Source organism: Schistocerca americana, chromosome 6, assembly GCF_021461395.2.
Source record: "Schistocerca americana isolate TAMUIC-IGC-003095 chromosome 6, iqSchAmer2.1, whole genome shotgun sequence".
NCBI lineage: Eukaryota > Metazoa > Arthropoda > Insecta > Orthoptera > Acrididae > Schistocerca > Schistocerca americana.
Genome location: NC_060124.1, coordinates 611,089,357 through 611,109,580, shown reverse-complemented (window position 1 = coordinate 611,109,580; position 20,224 = coordinate 611,089,357). Strand labels below are relative to the sequence as shown.

Sequence of the window (20,224 nt, the reverse complement as noted above, 5' to 3'; positions counted from 1 at the left end):
TACCTGCAGTACTCCGTGGCCGTCTGCGGGCACTGATGGTGAGATATCGGTCTTCTTGTAGTGTTGTACACTGTGATCGTTCCGTACTGTAACGCCTGGATACGTTTCCTGTCTGCTGGAATCGTTGCCATAATCTTGAGATCACACTTTGTGGCACACGGAGGGCCCGTTCTACGACCTGCTGTGTTTGACCAGCCTCCAGTCGGCCTAGTATTCTACCCCTCATAACGTCACCAATATGTGTTCTTTGAGCCATTTTCAACACACAGTCACCATTATCACGTCTGAAAACGTCTGCACACTTACACGCTGCACCGCACTCTGCCATGCACCAACACACCTCTGCGTATGTGGCCTGCTGCCAGCGCTACCGTGCGGCGACCACAGGTCAAACGCACCGCATTTAAGCCCGCAAACCGCCCACCAGAACTCTGTTTCACCATGTATCAGCATTATCCTTAATTTAGAGCATGAGTGTATTTTCTAAACTCTTAACACCACGTCCAATCGACTTGTTTTCCACATATTACTTTACAAGCTGATTCTGCAGAAATGCTTCTCCTTTCGAATCGTACCGAGACATGTAGTTTTCAGCATTCTTCAGCAACACGACGTGGCAGGTGCTTCGATTCTTGTCTTTCCCGGGTGTCCCACAGCCCACAAATAATCTCTGCGCAATACTGTGTCCCCGAGGTGCCTTCTCAGAGATTTCTTCGTCAAATTATCGACAATGTTTGATACTGGTAGATTTATTTTAGAGAGCAGAATTCCATCACTTCGTGAATTCACGGTTCCCAGATCTGATGTTAAGTTCGCATTTCTGCTACACCTCATTACTTTCGTCGTCCCCATGTTTACTTTAAGTTCATATTCTTTGCTGAACAGGTTTGTTCCATCCAACAGGCTGTGACTTTTATTGAGGACTTGTCACTGATTTTTATTGCTGTCTTTGCCATTTGCACCTACAGGTTGTAGGATATTGAAGAATGGCTGCATCCGTGTCTAACGCCTTGTTTCTCTTTCAGAAACTTCATTCTTGGACTTCCAGTTTTGTTGTTCGCTCGTTATTCTTGTGAAGATTGCACATTAGGTGTCTTTCCCTACGGCTTATACAGTACCTGTTGATGAGAGATTTTCAGACGAGTTGCACCATTTTATTTTGTATGCCTTGTCTAGGTTGAAAGATCATATGAACTTGTCTTGCTCCATTATGGAGCCCAACGTCAAAGCCTGAATGGATTATATATGGCGAGTCACTAACTATTGCCACCTAGAATAACGCCGAAAGTATAATAGTAGCTGAAAAGTTTGTGAAACAAATGTTGCATGGGACAAGGGGGGCCGTAATATGACGTTGGTTTTTTGTTGTTAAATGGGGCCGCGTCAGAGATATGAAGGTTAACTTCGTTTTTTTTTTTTTTTTTTTTTTTTTTTTTTTTTTTTTTTTTTTTTTTTTTTTTTTTTTTTTTTTAATGGGATGCTGTAGTTTGCAATTATTTTCTGATAGCGGCTATCGAGACGAATCCGATGATGTGTAACAGTAAGGTCTTTGAAGGTCAACGAAGGTCACAAAGGTGGCATGAACGTCCATTTACAGGAGGTATTCGAAGTGATGACCATTAGTGTCGATGCAGTGCTGCAATCTTCTTATCACGGATTGAGTGGTATTGCTTATCACTTCGGCACTTACCAAAGCACATGCTATGACAATTGTCTCTCGTAAATCGTGCAGATAGTAAATATTCGCCGAATACGGCGTATCCATCTAACGTGCCATTGACATGTAAACATCATTCGACGGTTTCGCAAGACAACACTAATAGGAACGGTAAGACTAGTAAAGTCGAATCAAGCGAATGTGAATGATCTATTCCTTCGAAGAACAAATCGACATGCTTCTCACTTACGGAGAATGTCAACGAAATTCAATGCGAGCTAGAGACTTATAGGCTGAAAGATATCCTCAACGTACTCACCCTACATGTCGTATATTTAAATATGTGTATGATAAATTCAGAACAACTGGATCTTTAACGGATCGGAAACATATCCGGCAAAGGAAAGTTACTAACGAGGAAACGAAAATTGGTACCCTTGCCACTGTGGTTCGAGATCCTTGTGTTAGTTCGCGTCTAATCGCAAGGGAATCTGACATGAGCCAGAGTAGTGTTGTTAGTGTTCTGCTTTGTCATAAATATCATCCTTACCAAATCAGCCTCCACCTAGAATTAACTGGTACGGATCGTATGCGTCGCACTGAATTCTGCCGATGGGCTCAACTTCAGATTCAGAGGGATGACACATGAAATTTGATTTAATTTACCGTCGAGGCAACATTCACTAACCGTGAAAATGTTAATTTGCATAATGTGCATTATTGGGCAACAGAAAACCCGTGTTGCCTGTGGCAAGTGCCCGCATCTCGTGGTCGTGCGGTAGCGTTCTCGCTTCCCACGCCCGGGTTCCCGGGTTCGATTCCCGGCGGGGTCAGGGATTTTCTCTGCCTCGTGATGGCTGGGTGTTGTGTGCTGTCCTTAGGTTAGTTAGGTTTATGTAGTTCTAAGTTCTAGGGGACTTATGACCACAGCAGTTGAGTCCCATAGTGCTCAGAGCCATTTGAACCATTTTGAACCTGTGGCAAGCCGCACACCAAAACCGTGGTCGGTGAATGTATGGTGTGGGATTCTGGAGGACAGAATTACAGGCCCCTTTTTCATCGAAGGAAATCTTAATGGTAGGAAGTACCCCACATTCCTACAAGAAACATTAGGTCTGTTATTGGAAGAAATACCTTTACGAACAAGGAACAGAATGTGGTATATCAACACAATGAGTGTCCGCCACATTTTTCGCTGATGGATAGACATGAGTTGCAGAGACAATTCCCAAATCGTTGTACTGGACGTGGAGGAGATGTGTCGTGGCCGGCTCGTTCGCCAGTCTTGACGCCTCTGGATTTTTTCTTGTGGGGATTCGTAAAAGACATTGTTTATGAAGACGTTCCAACTACACCTGAAGATATGAGAGAGAGCATGTGCTTCGATAAGTGCCGAAGTGATAAGGAATACCACTCAGTCCAGGATAAGAAGATTGCAGCACTGCACTGATACCAAAGGTCATCACTTCGAACACCTCCTGTAAATGGACGCTCATGCCACCTTTGTGACCTTCGTTGACCTTCAAAGACCTTACTGTTACACATCATTGGATTCGTCTCGATAGCCGCTATCAGAAAATAATTGCAAACTACAGCATCCCATTAAAAAAAAAAAGCAAAGTTGACCATATCTCTGAAGCCATCCCACATAGCAACAAAAAACCAACGTCATATTATGACTCCCATTTTCCCATGCAACTTTTGTCCTACAAACTTTTCAGCTCCTATCATACTTTGCGGCAATAGTTAGTGACTCACCCTTGCAGGTGAACTCAGTCAAAATAAATATTGTTCATCACATCCTTTATGCGACGCCCAGTGTGCACGGAAAGCGTGGATTTCTTTCCCATTACAAAGAGAGTTGTTTTTAAAGCGGCATTTTACATACGCAATCGATAGACCAGTACCGCATTAGTCGAGCGCGACATTTGTTGGGTCGATATGCATTAACACGGACATTAAAACGCGATGCATAAGCAGCATTCCAGCGCTGTTACTGCAAGGCCGTGCTGTTGCTGTTTGAATACTGGCCGCTGCGGGTTCTACTGCTGCTAATACATATCGATAAGACGAATATCGTACTAGACTAATTTTGGATGGCTCTATCGAATGGGCTCGTGAAATTGCACTTTAAAAACGTTTTGTTCGTAACGGGAAGCAAACTGACACTGGGTGTCGCATAGGAGGCATGATGAGCATTGATTGTTTGGGCCGACTCTTGCTACATGCTGCATAAACAAAACGGCGAACACCTGCCAAAACATTAGAGAAATTGCGCCTGACGTTACTTAGTTACAGCAAACAGCCGGCGGCATTGCCACGGTGCTTCTCGCCCCATCACGTACGTTTAAGTGCGTGTCGGGCGCAGTTGGTAGTAGGGTGCGTGACCGCCCGGGAGGACCTGGAGCCGGCGGCTGTCCGGGAGCCGCGAACCGCGCAGGTAGCGAGCGGCCCCTTCACAGTCCCGCACCAGGCCCTTCCAACATACCACACTGGTGTTGTTTTATCCATGTCGGAGCTTGTGAAGTCCGCGCCCGCTAATGATAGTTTGTGAATGACACAGCCAGCTACAAATGCTGTTTAAGTGTTTTATGTTAGTGCCGTAACCGGTTTCGAGCTATCATGCCCAACTTCAGATCACTAATATTTTCAGTTGTTTCATTAATAAAAATGCGCTAAAGTACTTCCATTTATTTGTATGTGATGGAAATTTGTTGTGTTCACTTACATACGTTCCTGTAGATGGCAACTGGTTTTGTTACGGTGCATGTGCTTTTCTAGGTCGATGCATATGCTGTTGAATTGACTGTACACCTATGTATAACTTATATTGTGCAGTCAGTTGACTTTAAAGTATTCGTTCAACATTTCCACTGACAGTAAGGATAAAAGGAAACATGCTAAAACCTTTTGTCTCTTAATAATAAGTTTTCTCTTTGACTGCAAGCATTTTTCTGCTACTAACGTGTTACATTTTGCACGTACCACATATCATCTTTGCTCTGTTTACATCTTTGGTCAATACGAAATGAAAGATTTTTTTGTATCTTTCCTTAATGATAATTTCAGGTAGTCCTATAGGCCCTTTGCTGTTCCCTATCCTGGAAATTGAAATAAGAACACCGTGAATTCATTGTCCCAGGAAGGGGAAACTTTATTGACACATTCCTGGGGTCAGATACATCACATGATCACACTGACAGAACCACAGGCACATAGACACAGGCAACAGAGCATGCACAATGTCGGCACTAGTACAGTGTATATCCACCTTTCGCAGCAATGCAGGCTGCTATTCTCCCATGGAGACGATCGTAGAGATGCTGGATGTAGTCCTGTGGAACGGCTTGCCATGCCATTTCCACGTGGCGCCTCAGTTGGACCAGCGTTCGTGCTGGACGTGCAGACCGCGTGAGACGACGCTTCATCCAGTCCCAAAAGATCCGGAGATCTTGCTGGCCAGGGTAGTTGACTTACACCTTCTAGAGCACGTTGGGTGGCACGGGATACATGCGGACGTGCATTGTGCTGTTGGAACAGCAAGTTCCCTTGCCGGTCTAGGAATGGTAGAACGATGGGTTCGATGACGGTTTGGATGTACCGTGCACTATTCAGTGTCCCCTCGACGATCACCAGTGGTGTACGGCCAGTGTAGGAGATCGCTCCCCACACCATGTTGCCGGGTGTTGGCCCTGTGTGCCTCGGTCGTATGCAGTCCTGATTGTGGCGCTCACCTGCACGGCGCCAAACACGCATACGACCATCATTGGCACCAAGGCAGAAGCGACTCTCATCACTGAAGACGACACGTCTCCATTCGTCCCTCCATTCACGCCTGTCGCGACACCACTGGAGGCGGGCTGCACGATGTTGGGGCGTGAGCGGAAGACGGCCTAACGGTGTGCGGGACCGTAGCCCAGCTTCATGGAGATGGTTGCGAATGGTCCTCGCCGATACCCCAGGAGCAACAGTGTCCCTAATTTGCTGAGAAGTGGCGGTGCGGTCCCCTACGGCACTGCGTAGGATCCTACGGTCTTGGCGTGCATCCGTGCGTCGCTGCGGTCCGGTCCCAGGTTGACGGGCACGTGCACCTTCCGCCGACCACTGGCGACAACATCGATGTACTGTGGAGACCTCACGCCCCACGTGTTGAGCAATTCGGCGGTACGTCCACCCGGCCTCCCGCATGCCCACTATACGCCCTCGCTCAAAGTCCGTCAACTGCACATACGGTTCACGTCCACGCTGTCGCGGCATGCTACCAGTGTTAAAGACTGCGATGGAGCTCCGTATGCCACGGCAAACTGGCTGACACTGACGGCGGCGGTGCACAAATGCTGCGCAGCTAGCGCCATTCGACGGCCAACACCGCGGTTCCTGGTGTGTCCGCTGTGCCGTGCGTGTGATCATTGCTTGTACAGCCCTCTCGCAGTGTCCGGAGCAAGTATGGTGGGTCTGACACACCGGTGTCAATGTGTTCTTTTTTCCATTTCCAGGAGTGTATATAAACGATTTGGGAGACAATCTGAGCAGCCATCGTATGTTGTTTGCAGATGACGCTGTTGTTTATTGACTAGTAAAGTCATCAGATGATCAAAAAAACTGCAAAACGATTTAGAAGAGATATCTGTAGGGTGCGAAAGTTAACAATTGAACTTAAATATCGAAAAGTGTGAGGTGATCCAAGTGAGTGTTAAAAGAATCCGTTGAAGTTCGGTTACACGGTAAATCAGTCTAATCTGAATGCCGTAAATTGAACTAAATACCTAAGAATTACAATTACGAACAACTTAAATTGGAAGGAACACACTGAAAATGTTGTGGGGAAGGCTAACCAAAGACTGCGTTTTATTGGCAGGAGACTTAGAATATGTAACAGATCTACTAAGGAGACTGCCTACACTACTTTTGTCCGTCCTCTCTTAGCATGCTGCTCCGCGGTATGGGATCCTTACCAGATAGGATGGACGGAGTAGATCGAAAAAGTTCAAAGAAGGGCAGCACGTTCTGTATTATCGAGAAATATTGGAGAGAGTGTCACTGAAATGATACAGGATTTGGGCTGGACATCATTAAAAGAAAGGCGTTTCTCGTTGTGACGGAATGTTCTGACGAAATTCCAATCACCAGCTTTCTCCTCCGAATGCGAAACTATTTTGTTGACGCGTACCTACATAGCGAGAAACAATCACCACGAGAAAATAATGGAAATCAGAGCTCGTACGGAAAGATACAGGTGTTCGTTCTTTCCCCGCGCTATGCGAGATTGGAATTATAGAGAATTGTGATGGGAGTTCGATGAACCCTCTGCTAGGAACTAGAATGTGTTTTGCGAAGTATCCACGTAGATGTAGATGTAAACAAAAGCACCAAGTGTGTTGGACGTGTGTGATTCTGAAAACTGATAATAAGAATATTATGAAGTGTGTCACAGTAAGTTATTTACAATTTGTGTGCTGTATGGAATTCAGCGTCATAAACAGCTACCTAGAAAACCACACGGATCACAAAAAAAAAAAAAAAAAAAAAAAAAAAAATCGCCGTCTACTGGAAATTAGGTAAATGAGCACATCAAATATCCATCATATATAAATGCAAGCACTTTATAATATTTGTATTAGTGAAACAACTTATAAAGTGGCACAAAATATTCCGATTTTCTTGCGTAGTGTGCGAGTAGACGACAAGCTGTTGGCCGAAACATTTGTTCAATTGAAAATAGTAGCCACCTGAAGATGGACGTGGTAGCCCAAAAACGGCACTAAAAAAAAAAAAAAACATTTAAAAATGATTTGTGGCTGACTGCGCCGTTCAGCAAATACTATTGTTGTTGTTTTTATTATTATTGTGGTAATGGATGCACAGTGACTGTCGGTGGTGTTGAAGTGTGACGTGTGGTGACGCTGAGGGTGGGCGTGCCCGCAGGCGAGAACGGCCACATCGAGTACAGCATCAGCGCGGGCGACGCGGCCGGCGACTTCGCCATCACGGCCAACGGCTCGCTGGTGACGGCGCGCGCGCTGGACCGCGAGGCGCGGCCGCTCTACAACCTGCTGGTGACGGCGCGCGACCGCGGCCGGCCGCCGCTCTCCTCCACCGTGCAGGTGAGTCGGCTGCGGCTGCGGCGCGGCGCCACCGTCGCTTTCCACGTCGGCTCTGATTTAAATATAAGCCGTGACGGTGGCAGCGCTGACTACCTTTTACACTGAAGAGCAAAACAAACTGGTACACCTGCCTAACGCCGTATAGGGTCCCCGTGAGTGTGCACAAGTGCCGCAACACGGCCTGGCGTGCACTCTGCTAATGTCGAAGTAGTGCTGGAGGAAACTGACATCATAAATACTGCAGGGCTCTGCATCCCGGATATGCTCAATAATGTTGGTGTCTCGGGACTTTAGTGGCCAGCGGATGTGTTTAAACTCATAAGAGTGTTCCTGGAGCAATTCTGGGCGTGTACGGTGTCGCATTGTCGTGCTTCAATCGCCCAAGTGCACTGTGGACAGAAATGAATGCAGCTGATCAGACACAACGCTTACGTACAAGTATGTGTCACCTGTCAGAGCGGTATCTAGACGTGTCAGGAGTCGGGTATCACTCCAAATTAACACGCCCCACACCTTTACAGAACCTTCACTAGCTCGAACAGTCCCCTGCTCATATGCGGGGTTCAACGGTTCGTGAGGTTGTCTCCATACTCGCACACGTCCATCCGCTCGATACAACTCGAAACTAGACTCGTCCGATCGGGCAGCACGTTTCCAGTCATCGACAGCCCATTGTCCTGTTGACGGGGTCAAGAGAGCCGTCAAGCTGTGTGTCGTGCTGTCATCGAGGGTTTACGAATGGACCTTCGGCTCCGAAAGCCCATATCGATGACGTTTCGTTTAATGGCGCGTACGCGGACATCTGTTGATGGCCCAGCATTGAAACCTGCAGCAATTTACGAAAGGGTTGCACTTCTGTCACGTTGGACGATTCTCTTCAATTGTCGTCGGTCCCATTCTTGCAGGATCTTTTACCGGCCGCAGCGATATCGGAGATTTGATGTTTTACCGGATTGCTGATATTCGCGGTACACTCGTGAAATGGTCGTACGGTAAAATCCGCCCTTCATCGCTACCTCGAAGACGCTGTGTCCCATCGCTCGGGCGCCGTCTATAACGCCATTTTCGAACTCAATTAAATCTTGATAACGTGCCATTGTGGCAGCAGTAAGCGCCCTAACAACTGCGCCAGACACTTGTCTCATGTGGGCGTTGTCGGCAGCAGCGCCGTATTCTGCCTGTTCACCTATCACTGTGTTTTAATACGCACGCCTATATCATTTTCTTTGGCGTTTCAGTGCATATTGGACCTGGTGAGTTCACCTTAGTCAAGTATGCCTTTAAAGTGACGAAGACCCCATTGCCGACACGTTGCTGAGTTTAGACGAGGTCCTGTAACAGTACTGCAGGTAGACTTGGCAGGAACGTAGGCACTGCACGCCGTTACCGGCAGCGCTGCTCACAGCAACTTACAGCCAGTCAGCGCCTTTTGCCTCGAAATGTGTCCTATCACCCCATCCCTTATTTAGTCACATTGTGTCACAATCTTCTTTCAAAAGCGCTCGTTTTCTGCTTGTCTCGACTGTTTATCGTCCACATCTCACATGGCTACTCTCCAGACCAATACCTCCAGAAGAGACTTCCTAATACTCAGATTTATGTTCGATGTTAGCAAATTTCTCTTCCTCAGAAACGCTAGTCCACAATTTACATCCTCTCTACTTCGGCTACCATCGGTTATTTTGCTTCCCAATAGCAAAACACATCCACTACTTTTAGTGTCCCGTTTCGTAATCTCAATTGCCTCACCATCACTTCATTTCATTCTTCTACAGGTTATAATCCTTGTTCAACTTTTGTTAATTTTCATCTTACATCCTCCTTTCACGGGACTGTCCATACCATTCACCAGATCTTCCAAGTCCTTTGCTGTCTCTGGCAAAATTACAATGTCATCGACAAACCTCAAAGTTTTTATTTCTTTCCTGGACTTTAATTTCTACTCCAAATTTTCTTTGGGTTCCTTTACTGTTTGTTCAAAGCACTGATGGAAAAACATCGAGGATAGGCTACAGCACTGTCTCACTCCCTTCTCTACCACTGCTTCCCTATCGTGCCCCCCGACTCTTATAACTGCCGTACGGTTTCTATATAATTTGTAAATACCCTTCCGCTCCCTCTATTTTAGCTCTGGTATCATGGGAATTTCAAAGAGTATTCCAGTCAACATTCTCAAAAACTTTCTCCAAGTCTACAAATGCTATAAATGTAGGTTTGCTTTGCTGAACCTTTCTTATACAAGAAGTCGCACCGCGTGTTCCTACATTTCTCCGGAACCCAAACTGATCTTCTTCGAGGTCGGCTTGTACCAGCTTTTCCATTCTTCTGTAAATAATTAGTGTTAGTGCTTTGCAACCATGACTTACCAGCATTAGTGCTTTGCAACCGTGACTTATCAGCACCTGTCAGCATCTTGTTTTCTTTGGAGCCAGAATTATTACATCCTTCTTGAAGTCTGAGAGCATTTCGCCTGTCTCCTATACTTTGCGTAGCAGGTGTAGTAGTTTTGTGGCGGCTGGTTCTCCCAAGGATGTCACCAGTTCCGAGCAGGTCTTCCGACTTATACAACCTTCTTTCATGATTCTTAAACCAATCGTTAGTGATCATTAAACTGTACTCTGTGAATCACTGTGTCAGGTGGCTTCCTCTTTCGTTATTTTTCTCCCAATCCACGTTCTCCTTCAATTTTTCTTTCTCATCCTTTTCCTGCTATGGAATTATCTACATTTATCTACGATTTCGATGCATTTTCCCGATATTTCGGGTTTTCATAATTCTACTTTATATACATTTTTACTGAGTGGTGGATGCAAGTAATCAGTATATTTTTACGCATCCTGGCGGGTGAACATAACGAAATGCAAATCTACTAAGTAATTCTGGTATTTATTGACGTATGACGGATAATAAACAAGATTAAATACTTTTTAAATTCATAAAACGTGATTATCTCAGAGAAGAACAAAAATAAGAGGGGTTCTGGAATAAGAAACTTTGAAATAGCACTTGAAGTGAGGAATTCCACAGTCTATTATGATGGAACAATTTTTAGTATCGTTGAACATTATCAGCAACATTTCCTGGCCGTTGACTCCGCCTCTGTTAGCTGTTACGGAACTGAAACAGTTAGACAACTGAGCGTTTCACAGGAGAACTATCACGAGAAACCTGTCTCGTTTCAAATATGGCAACTCAACTGCCAAACTCTTTCCTCCCGTCGGTATTTACACGCTCTCCATAAAGCAAGCTTGAAAGCTGCTATCGTGCTCGACTTCGACAATTGTCAATTACTTATCCCAAGCGTGGTTAGCTGACACACTGTTTAGGAAGGCGTGACTTCTGTTCCTATTTCCAAAGCCCGACGAAACTACCATTGAGAAATGAGGTTGCAAGGCATCCCAGAAATCCTTTTTTGAATTCACTGCCTCAAGCAACATAATTTACTTTTTAACGTAAATCATGAAGTATGTTAATGTTGGTGATTCCCCAAAGCTTTTTGAATCTCAGTAGAACTATTTTCTCTCAGAACCTAAATTAAGTTCCGCGTAATTAAACAGTCATAAAAATTTTCTTTATTTATCAGCAAAGAAAATGTTATAGCTTTCACTTAAGTAAATTAAACAAACCATTTGAAGAAAAGTACATAAATCCACAATTGCAGACCTCTAGTAAGAAATTTACCTGTGATACAATGTCATCATTGATATCATCAGACGATCTATCGAAAATTCGGTATACCGATACTTCTAATTCTGTCTACTCTAATCGCGGCCATCCAGGCTCGCACCGCCTCCCCAACAATCGCCATCTGACGAAAACTTTGATTCAAGCAGGTACCATTCCATTGGACCAAAAAGGTTGGAGCCAGGTTAGCGGTGCTCCAGAAACTCAGAACCAATCTTCCAAAGGACCTAGGTTGTCTTCCCAACTGTCTGACGGCGGGTGGCGTCCGGACGGCGGACGGCGTCTTCTCTAAGCTTCCCTCTCCTGTCACATTAGCTGTCACTGTCGACTGCTCGTCTTTTAGGAGTGTAGTGCGTCGCCAGCGGTCACACCACACACCACAAAACACGGCCGTCGCCAACTTCGCTACAGTAGCTCCGCTCTTGAGCTGATTTGCAAAAGGCGAAGCCTGGCTCTGTGGTCGCCGGTGGCAGACCATACCTCGTCAGCACCTGTTGTGTTGCTCAGGAAGTCTTCATCTTCCTCTTCAGAACGTCGGCATTTCCAAACTTTCCTGTTTCGTGTTTGTCTGTCAGTTGTGGTGTCGGCCAGACCACAAACTTGGCGATAATCTGCAAGCGCTCGACCCTAGTTAATGATTAATTCGTGTGCTGTATCACTATTTCTGGTACGAAGAAGATGAAGAAACATTCACTCAATTGTCTTAATGTTCCTTTCCGTTTACAAAGTAGATGGCCTACCCGAGCTCTTCGTCACAGTCATATTCACTGAAGCGCCAAAGAAACTGGTACAGGCATGGGTATGAAAACACAATGGCTGTGAAAACTACACTGAACAGCCACAGAAACAGGTATAGACACGCGTGTTCAGATACAGAGATATGTAAACAGGCAGAATACGGCGCTGCGGTCGGCAATCCGTTTATAAGATACAAGTGGCTGACGCAGTTGTTACATCGGTGTCTGCTGCTGTAATGGCAATGCCTTGACCCACTACAAGCTCCCTTGGTGGTGAATTTATGGTCGTTATAAACTCGGTTTTCTAAAATGAAATTTGGAGGCCAGTCTTCTGTGCTTGTACGTTAAGCTCATTATCTGTCTGTCAGCTGTTTCAATGGAATCACAAAAAATTGCAAGATCATTTGCAAAAGCGAGACAATCGATTTGGAGATTTTGTTTCTTGCAACACAGCTTGACACCATTTTTAATTCCTTGGTTTTCCAGTTCTTTGCGCCACTCACGAATCACTTTCTCGAGGGCACAGTTGAAGAGCAAAGGTGAGAGCCCATCTCCTTGTGTCCTCGGAGTCTTTCGCGACGGCATACATGAATAAAACGTTCTCGGTTTTCTAGCCGCGTCCATTCGAATAAAATACTCGAGCTTTCGATGGCCATCTCCGCCATCGCCGTCACAAGTTCACTGACTACCAGGGCTGCTACGGTTTCTCGCTTATTGATCGTGGCCGGGCCAAATATCTCACGAAATAAGCGTCAAACGAAAAAACTACAAAGAACGAAACTTGTCTACCTTGAAGAGGGAAACCAGATGGCGCTATGGTTGGCTCGCTAGATGGCGCTGCCATAGGTCCAACGGATATCAACTGCGTTTTTAAAAATAGGAAACCCCATTTTTTATTACATATTCGTGTAGTACGTAAAGAAATATGAATGTTTTAGTTGGACCACTTTTTTCGCTTTGTGGTAGTTGGCGCTGTAATAGTCACAAACACATGGCTCACAATTTTAGACGAACAGTTGGTAACAGGTAGGTTTTTTAAATTAAAATACTGAACGTAGGTACGTTTGAACATTTTATTTCGGTTATACCAATGTGATACATGTACCTTTGTGAACATATCATTTCTGAGAACGCATGCTGTTACAGCGCGATTACCTGTAAATATCACATTAATGCAATAAATGCTCAAAATGATGTGTTGGGATCCTTTGTTAGTACGGGCTGCTGCCGAGGGTTTAGGCCTTTGTCATATTCAGAACAGAGCGAAGGCTGTGTTCGTGAGCTGTCACCTGCATCTGTGGCGAGGAAGCCCGACGTGCCTCGCAAGTGTTTCACTGGAGGCCTTACGACCAACCTCACTCATATCCCCTGTGATGATACCGGACGTCCCAGCACCTTCTCCTACATTAGCCAATTCTTCCTTCAATGAAGCTACATTCACACCGCACAACTACCCACACGCTTGATGACGACGAGGGCGATGTATACTGCCATGCAACAGGACAGGACGTCGAATGTGACTGGAAGCAAACACCCCACTAGAAAGTGGCGTGTATTTCCCAAGAGCAAAATCGAACTCTGTGACGTGGATTAGCGGCCACGGTGTTCACTACCTATTCGATAATAGTGAAAAGACAGTACCCGAAATTTGGTATTATCTCAACGAACGACATTGTGCGATCAAAAATGGTTCAAATGGCTCTGAGCGCTATTTGACTTAACATCTGAGGTCATCAGTCCCCTAGAACTTAGAACTACTTAAACCTATTTAACCTAAGGACATCACACACATCGATGCCCGAAGCAGGATTGGAACCTGCGACCGTAGCGGTCGCGTGGTTCCAGACTGAAGCACCTAGAACCGCTCGGCCACTCTGGCCGGCCATTGTGCAATCGTCAAGAACCCTAAATACAGACAATATTTTTCTGACTTTCTGTGGAGCGCATTCCATAACTCGCCTCTCAGCTGGATTATCCACGACATGAGAAGATAACCTGCGAACGTCTTTCCAGTTCCGTTTATTAATGAGATTGAACAAACAGTGGAAACAACACAGCGACGAGACGACTGTCATCGGAAACTCCGTAGCGGTCTGTAGCATGGAGCATCCTAACGGGACGACTTTTATTATTCTGGTTATGTAGCCGCAGAGGAATCGATTATTTTCATTTTGTTGTGTACAAACACTACCTTCAATAAAAATAAAAAAAGTGGTAGAGCACTCCCCGGGAAAGGCAAGGGTCCCGAGCTCGAGCCTCGGTCCGGCACACAGTTTTAATCTGCCAGGAAGTTTCATATCAGCGCACACTCCACTGCAGAGTGAAAATCTCATTCTTAATAAAAGACACTCATAAAATTGCTCTCAAGCACTTCTTTGAGGATATGTTAAATCGATTACATGAGGATGAACATTTCTTGGACAAATTCATCTTTTCTGACGAGTCGACTTTTAAACTGCGTGGCACGGTTAACACACACAAATGTAGGATTTGGGGCAGTGAAAATCCAAATCAAACATTGCAGCGTATTCGTGATAGCCCTAAACTGAACGTTTTTTGTGCATTGAGCAAGAACAAAGCGTACGTCCCCTTTTTTTCCGTGAGAGAACCATCAACGGGATAGTCCACCTGGATACGTTACAACAATTTTTGATACCACAGATCTACGAGGATGAGGAAGAACGAAATGTTTACTTCACGGTGCACCACCACACTACCTGGGTGACGTCCGGAGCTTTCCCAGTGACCGCATTCCAGGTCCATGGAGTGGCCATAGTTCCCCAATTGCACGGTCCCCACGCTCCCCAGACCTGAAAGCGCTCGATATTTTTTATGGGGATTCATCGAGGATGTCGTGTTTGCACCTCCTGTGCCGGCTTCTCTACCTCAACTCAGAGCAAGAATTTACGCCGCCACTGAGCAAGTTACACCTGCAAAGCCACAGCGACTTTGGGAAGAAATTGACTTCCAATGGGTTGTGTGCAGGGTAACCAAGGGAATCCACATACAACATCTTTAATTTAAGGTAAAGAAACTTGATGTGTTTCCCTACAAAATAACGCTAAACCTAGCTCTATATCTTCTTTCAATAAATTTATATGAATCTTAAAAGTTGTTAAGTCCTTTTTGAAATACCCTGTATTGCTACTCCTACCTTTTTGCGAAGGCACGCGTGAGTATCGGAAAGCGCTCATGACGCTTGCGTATTGCGTACGGAAGGGATAAAAAAAAGTGAAACAGACGCGGCAGCGCAGCAGGTGGCGCCGACGCGGTGTCTGGCAGGGGCAGGCACGCCCCCTCTCAGCGCCGGAGAGAGTGCCGGGCTGCGACGTCCCGCGCTAATGCACTGCCGACCGATGGGCCTCGCCTCCCGGCCGGAGGAAAAAGGAAGGCGGCGGCGGCGGCGGCGTCTGCGCGCTGGCAGCGGATTAAGTCGTAGTGCACGCGAAAGCAAAGAAAGGGCAGGCGGCGAGCGGACACGTGTCTACGGCCGCTCGCGCCCTCATTGTTCGGCGGGGTCGCTAATTGCTGCCCCGATCTGACGCACGCGGAGGCCGGCAGTATTAATAAAGGCGGCGGCGCCACAAAGGGATGGAGGGGGGTGGGGGGGAGGGGAGGAGGGCCGGCCGGGAACAGGGGCGCCTCCTCTGCTGTTGCCCCCACAGACCGGCGTCGCACCCGCACTACAATCATCTCTGGCATAGATTTTGTCACTTTCTATAAAACCGTTCGCCTGACGGAAGATCCGTACCCAAAGACTGGAAAGTTGCACCGGTCACACCAGTATTCGACAAAAGGTTGACCAGAAGTCCACTAAATTACAGGTCCGTGTCATTAACGTCGACATGAAGCAGGATTCTGGAACATGTATTGTGTTCGTACATTATGAGTTACCTCGAAGAAAACGGTATATTGACACAAAGTCAACACGGATTTACAAAACGTCGTGCTTGTGAAACACAACTAGCTCTTTACTCGCACAAAATGTTGAATGCTGTCGACAAGGGATTTCAAATTGGTCCCGTATTCCTGGATTTCTGGAAGGCTTCTGACACTGTACTACACAAGCGGCTTGTAGTGAAATTGCGTGCTTACGGAATATCGTCTCAGTTATGTGACTGGATTCGTGACTTCGTGTCAGAGACGTTACAATTCGTAGTAACTGACAGAAAGTCTTCGACCAAAACATAAGTGATTTCTGGCGTTCCGCAAGGTAGTGTTATAGGCCCTTTGCTGTTCCTTATCTATACAAACGATTTGCCAGACAATCTGAGCAGCCGTCTTAGGTTGTTTGCAGATGACGCTGTCGTTTATCGACTAGTGAAGTCATCAGAAGATCAAAACAAATTGCAAAACGCTTTAGAAAAGATATTTGTATGGTGCGAAAATTAACAATTGTCAAAAAAATGGCTCTGAGCACTATAGGACTTAACTTCTGAGGTCATCAGTCCCCTAGAACTACTTAAACCTAACTAACCCAAGGGCATCACACACATCCATGCCCGAGGCAGGATTCGAACGTACGACCGTGGCGGTCGCACGGTTCCAGACTGTAGCACCTAGCAACTGTCCCTAAACAACGAAAAGTGTGAGTACATGTAGATGAGTGCTAAAGGCAATCCGTTACACGATAAATCAGTCAAATCTAAAGGTCGTAAATTCAACTAAATACCTCGGAATTACAATTACGAACAATTTCATTTGGAAGGAAGACATAGAAAGTGTTGTGGGGAAGGCAAACCAAAGACTGCGTTTTATTGGCAGAACACTTAGAAAATGTAACAGACCTACTAAGGAGACTGCCTACACTACGCTCGTCACTCCTGTTAGAATACTGGTGCGCAGTGTTGGGATCCTTACCAGATATGGTTGACGGAGTACATCGAAAAAATTCAAAGAATGGCAGCTCATTTTGCATTATCGCGAAACAGGGGAGAGACTGTAACAGGAATGATACAGCATTTGGGACGGGCATCATCAAAACAAAGGCATTTTTCGCTACAGACTACACGAAATGCCAATCACCAGCTTTCTCCTTCGAATGCGAAAATATTCTTTTGACGCCTACCTACATAGGGAGAAACGATCGCCATGATACAATGGAAATCAGAGCTCGTACGGAAAGATATAGGTGTAATTTCCTTTCCCCGCGCTATACGAGATTGGAATAGTAGAGAATTGTGAAGGTGGTTTGATGAACCCTCTGCCAGACACATAAATGTGATTTGCACAGTATCCACGTGGATGTAGATGTAGACCGAGCTACTTCACTGTAGCTGTTACACTACTGTAAAATTTTTCGTCACACGAAACACATCCTTTCGCGGCTCGTATTTCCAATACTGCTGGTATTTGTTTTATGGGCACGGGTCCGTGGTTCATAGCACAACATCCTCCGCCTAACGTTTCGTCTTCCCGTGCTGGAGACATCGTCGGAGGCTTTAACAACTCAGAAAACTGTTACAGATTCAAAAGGGCTCAGCAAGCGCGACTGTTTGTGTTATACATCCACGCGACGCCCGGCCAGTGACGACATCAGAGCGCTGCCTGATACCGCGGAATCGGCCGACGTGTGCTGTGGAGGTCGTAGTGGCGAAGGCTTGGCGCTGTTGTATTTGGCACTAGAACCGACAACTCTAATTGCAGCTCTCCTTCTGTGCTGAAATTGTTTTTGGACTTGTGAATTTTATGGTCTCTCTGTACATCCAAGCGTAGTAATTACCAGCTCTTGATAAAACCACAGTGGTTTGCCGGTCCTAGTACACGAGCTGCCACTGATCACTTATCCGTCTCGGCCAGGCGACAATTGCTCTCGTGCACCTCGAGGCGGGTGTTTTGGTACGATAATGACGGAAGGTGAAGAAATGAATTAAAATTAGTGTCACAGCCGGGACTCGAACACAGGTCTCCTTGCTTATATCGCAGGAATGCTGACCATTACACGAACAGATCACTATGCTTAACACTGCTGCAAGGACTGCCGAAATAGAATGCCCTCCTCAACACCAACTTCAGTTCATATCTTATTGCTTACTTATTTTCCCCCTAAATCGTCTCTATTGCCGGGGCATTGGAGTAGCAACCCGGCGTTTAGTGATGATTTAGGGGGAAAATAAGCTGAAGATGTGAAGTGAAGTTTGTGTTGAGGAGGGCACTCTACTTCGGCAGTCCGTGCATCAATAACAAGCATGCTGCTGCGGTAGAGTAGTGGTCAGTAGTCTTACCTACTGAGCAAGGAGACCCGTGTTCGAGTCCCAGCCGTAAAACAAATTTTAATCCATTTCTTCAGCTTCCATCGTAGATAAAGATGATACTTACATGTCTTGGGGAAAATTGAATTCTATGAGAGTATCTTATGGTAGTTCCTATGTACATTTGGCCAGAGGGATTTTATGTCCTTCTTTGCTAATAGGCGGCCGTAGGTCCTTTGCAGTGTTCGAGTATTAAACACTGTACCAATACCGTGTTTTCTGAGTACTTTGCTGATGTGATCCGTGACAGTTTTTACCAATGGAAGGAAAACGTTCGCTTTAGTTGGAAGCGAATCAAATTTAATCTCAGTCGTGGCCGCTTTGTGGGGGCGTCGTTTGCGACGTCGCCGGCACCTACGGGTCCGGCCAAAGCCCATTCGAGCTGGAGTGGTTCCCGGTCGGAGCCAAACAGGCTAGCTTTCCCACCACGACAGGTGTTTTCCGTGGCTGTTGCGATCAAACTTGTCATCAGTCATCGAAGGAAAGAGCAGTCCGTTAGTGGGACCCAGAAATCGCCAGTGGAAGCGCCTGCGTGCTGCTCCTCGTGCCGATTAGCTGAAAGGCCAGAAGGAATTTGGTGGAGACGGATGAAGCTCGCGAAGCCGGCGGTTCCGCCTGTACCCCAAGGGGAGCCGCGCCGCGTGGAGGGAGTCTTGCTGGAGACTCGCGCTTGTCGCAGGGACGCGCAGGTGACGGGGCCAACATGGCGACACGTTACGTCCTGAGCACAAGTAGACAGGCGGGCTCCACGTGTCTGAGTACGCTCTGCATATTAAGCTCTGGGAAAGGTCACAAACTCACGAGACCTAGGGGTGTCAGTCCGGCAGGATCTACTGTGGAACGACCGCGTGTAACTTTTTGTGTAAGATAGGCGCCAGACTAATATTTATCGGTAGAAGCCTAAGGAATATTTATTTATTTATGTATTACATGTCTAGTTCCGTATGCCAAAATTAAGGAGAAAATCATCAAAGTCATGGAACGTGTCATTACATGAAATTACAACATAAAAGTAATAACAGATAAAATAAAATGCTTATGAACCCAAAAAAGTCAAGCCATAAGTTTAAGTAAACGCAATCAACAATATAACATAAAAATCAGCTTAATTTTTCAAGGAACTCCTCAACAGAATTGAAGGAATGACCCATGAGGAAACTCTTCAGTTTAGATTTGAAAGCGCGTCGATTACTTTTCGAATTCTTGTGGTAGCTTATTGAAAATGGATGCAGCAGTATACTGCACACCTTTCCGAATAAGAGTTAAGGAAATACGATCCAAATGCAGATTGCATTTCTTCTGAGTAATAACTGAGTGAAATCTGCTAATTCTTGGAAAGAAGCTGATATTGTTAACAAGAAACGACAGTAAACTATATATATATATATATATATATATATATATATACATATATATATATATATATATATATATATAATTTTTTTTTTTTTTTTTTTTTTTTTTTTTTTTTTTTTTTTTTTGAGAGGCCAATGTCAAAATACCCAGACTGGTGAACAGGGCTCGACGAGAGGTTTGCGAACTTACACCATTTATTCCCAGTTCTGAGCCACAAATATCCTTTTAGACTGGGGAGAGTTACCCCAAAATATAATACCACATAACATAAGCCAATGAAAGTAAGCAAAGTAGACTAATTTTCGTGTAAATCGATCATTTACTTCAGACACCGTTCGAACAGTAAAAAAGATAGCATTAAGTCTTTCAACAAGATCCTGAACGTGGGCTTTCCACTACAGTTTACTATCTATCTGAACACCTACAAATTTGAAC

General features: G+C 45.6%; 1 protein-coding gene across 1 annotated transcript in view; it reads left to right on the top strand.

Annotated features, from left to right (window-relative positions):
- LOC124620348 (cadherin-related tumor suppressor-like) overlaps nucleotides 1-20,224 on the top strand; it is a 202,423-nt gene that overhangs the window by 129,457 nt on the left and 52,742 nt on the right. Inside the window, exon 5 of the mRNA XM_047147022.1 lies at nucleotides 7,583-7,761. Within this exon, the coding sequence (XP_047002978.1) occupies nucleotides 7,583-7,761 (179 nt within the window). The remainder of the gene's footprint in view (nucleotides 1-7,582; nucleotides 7,762-20,224) is intronic.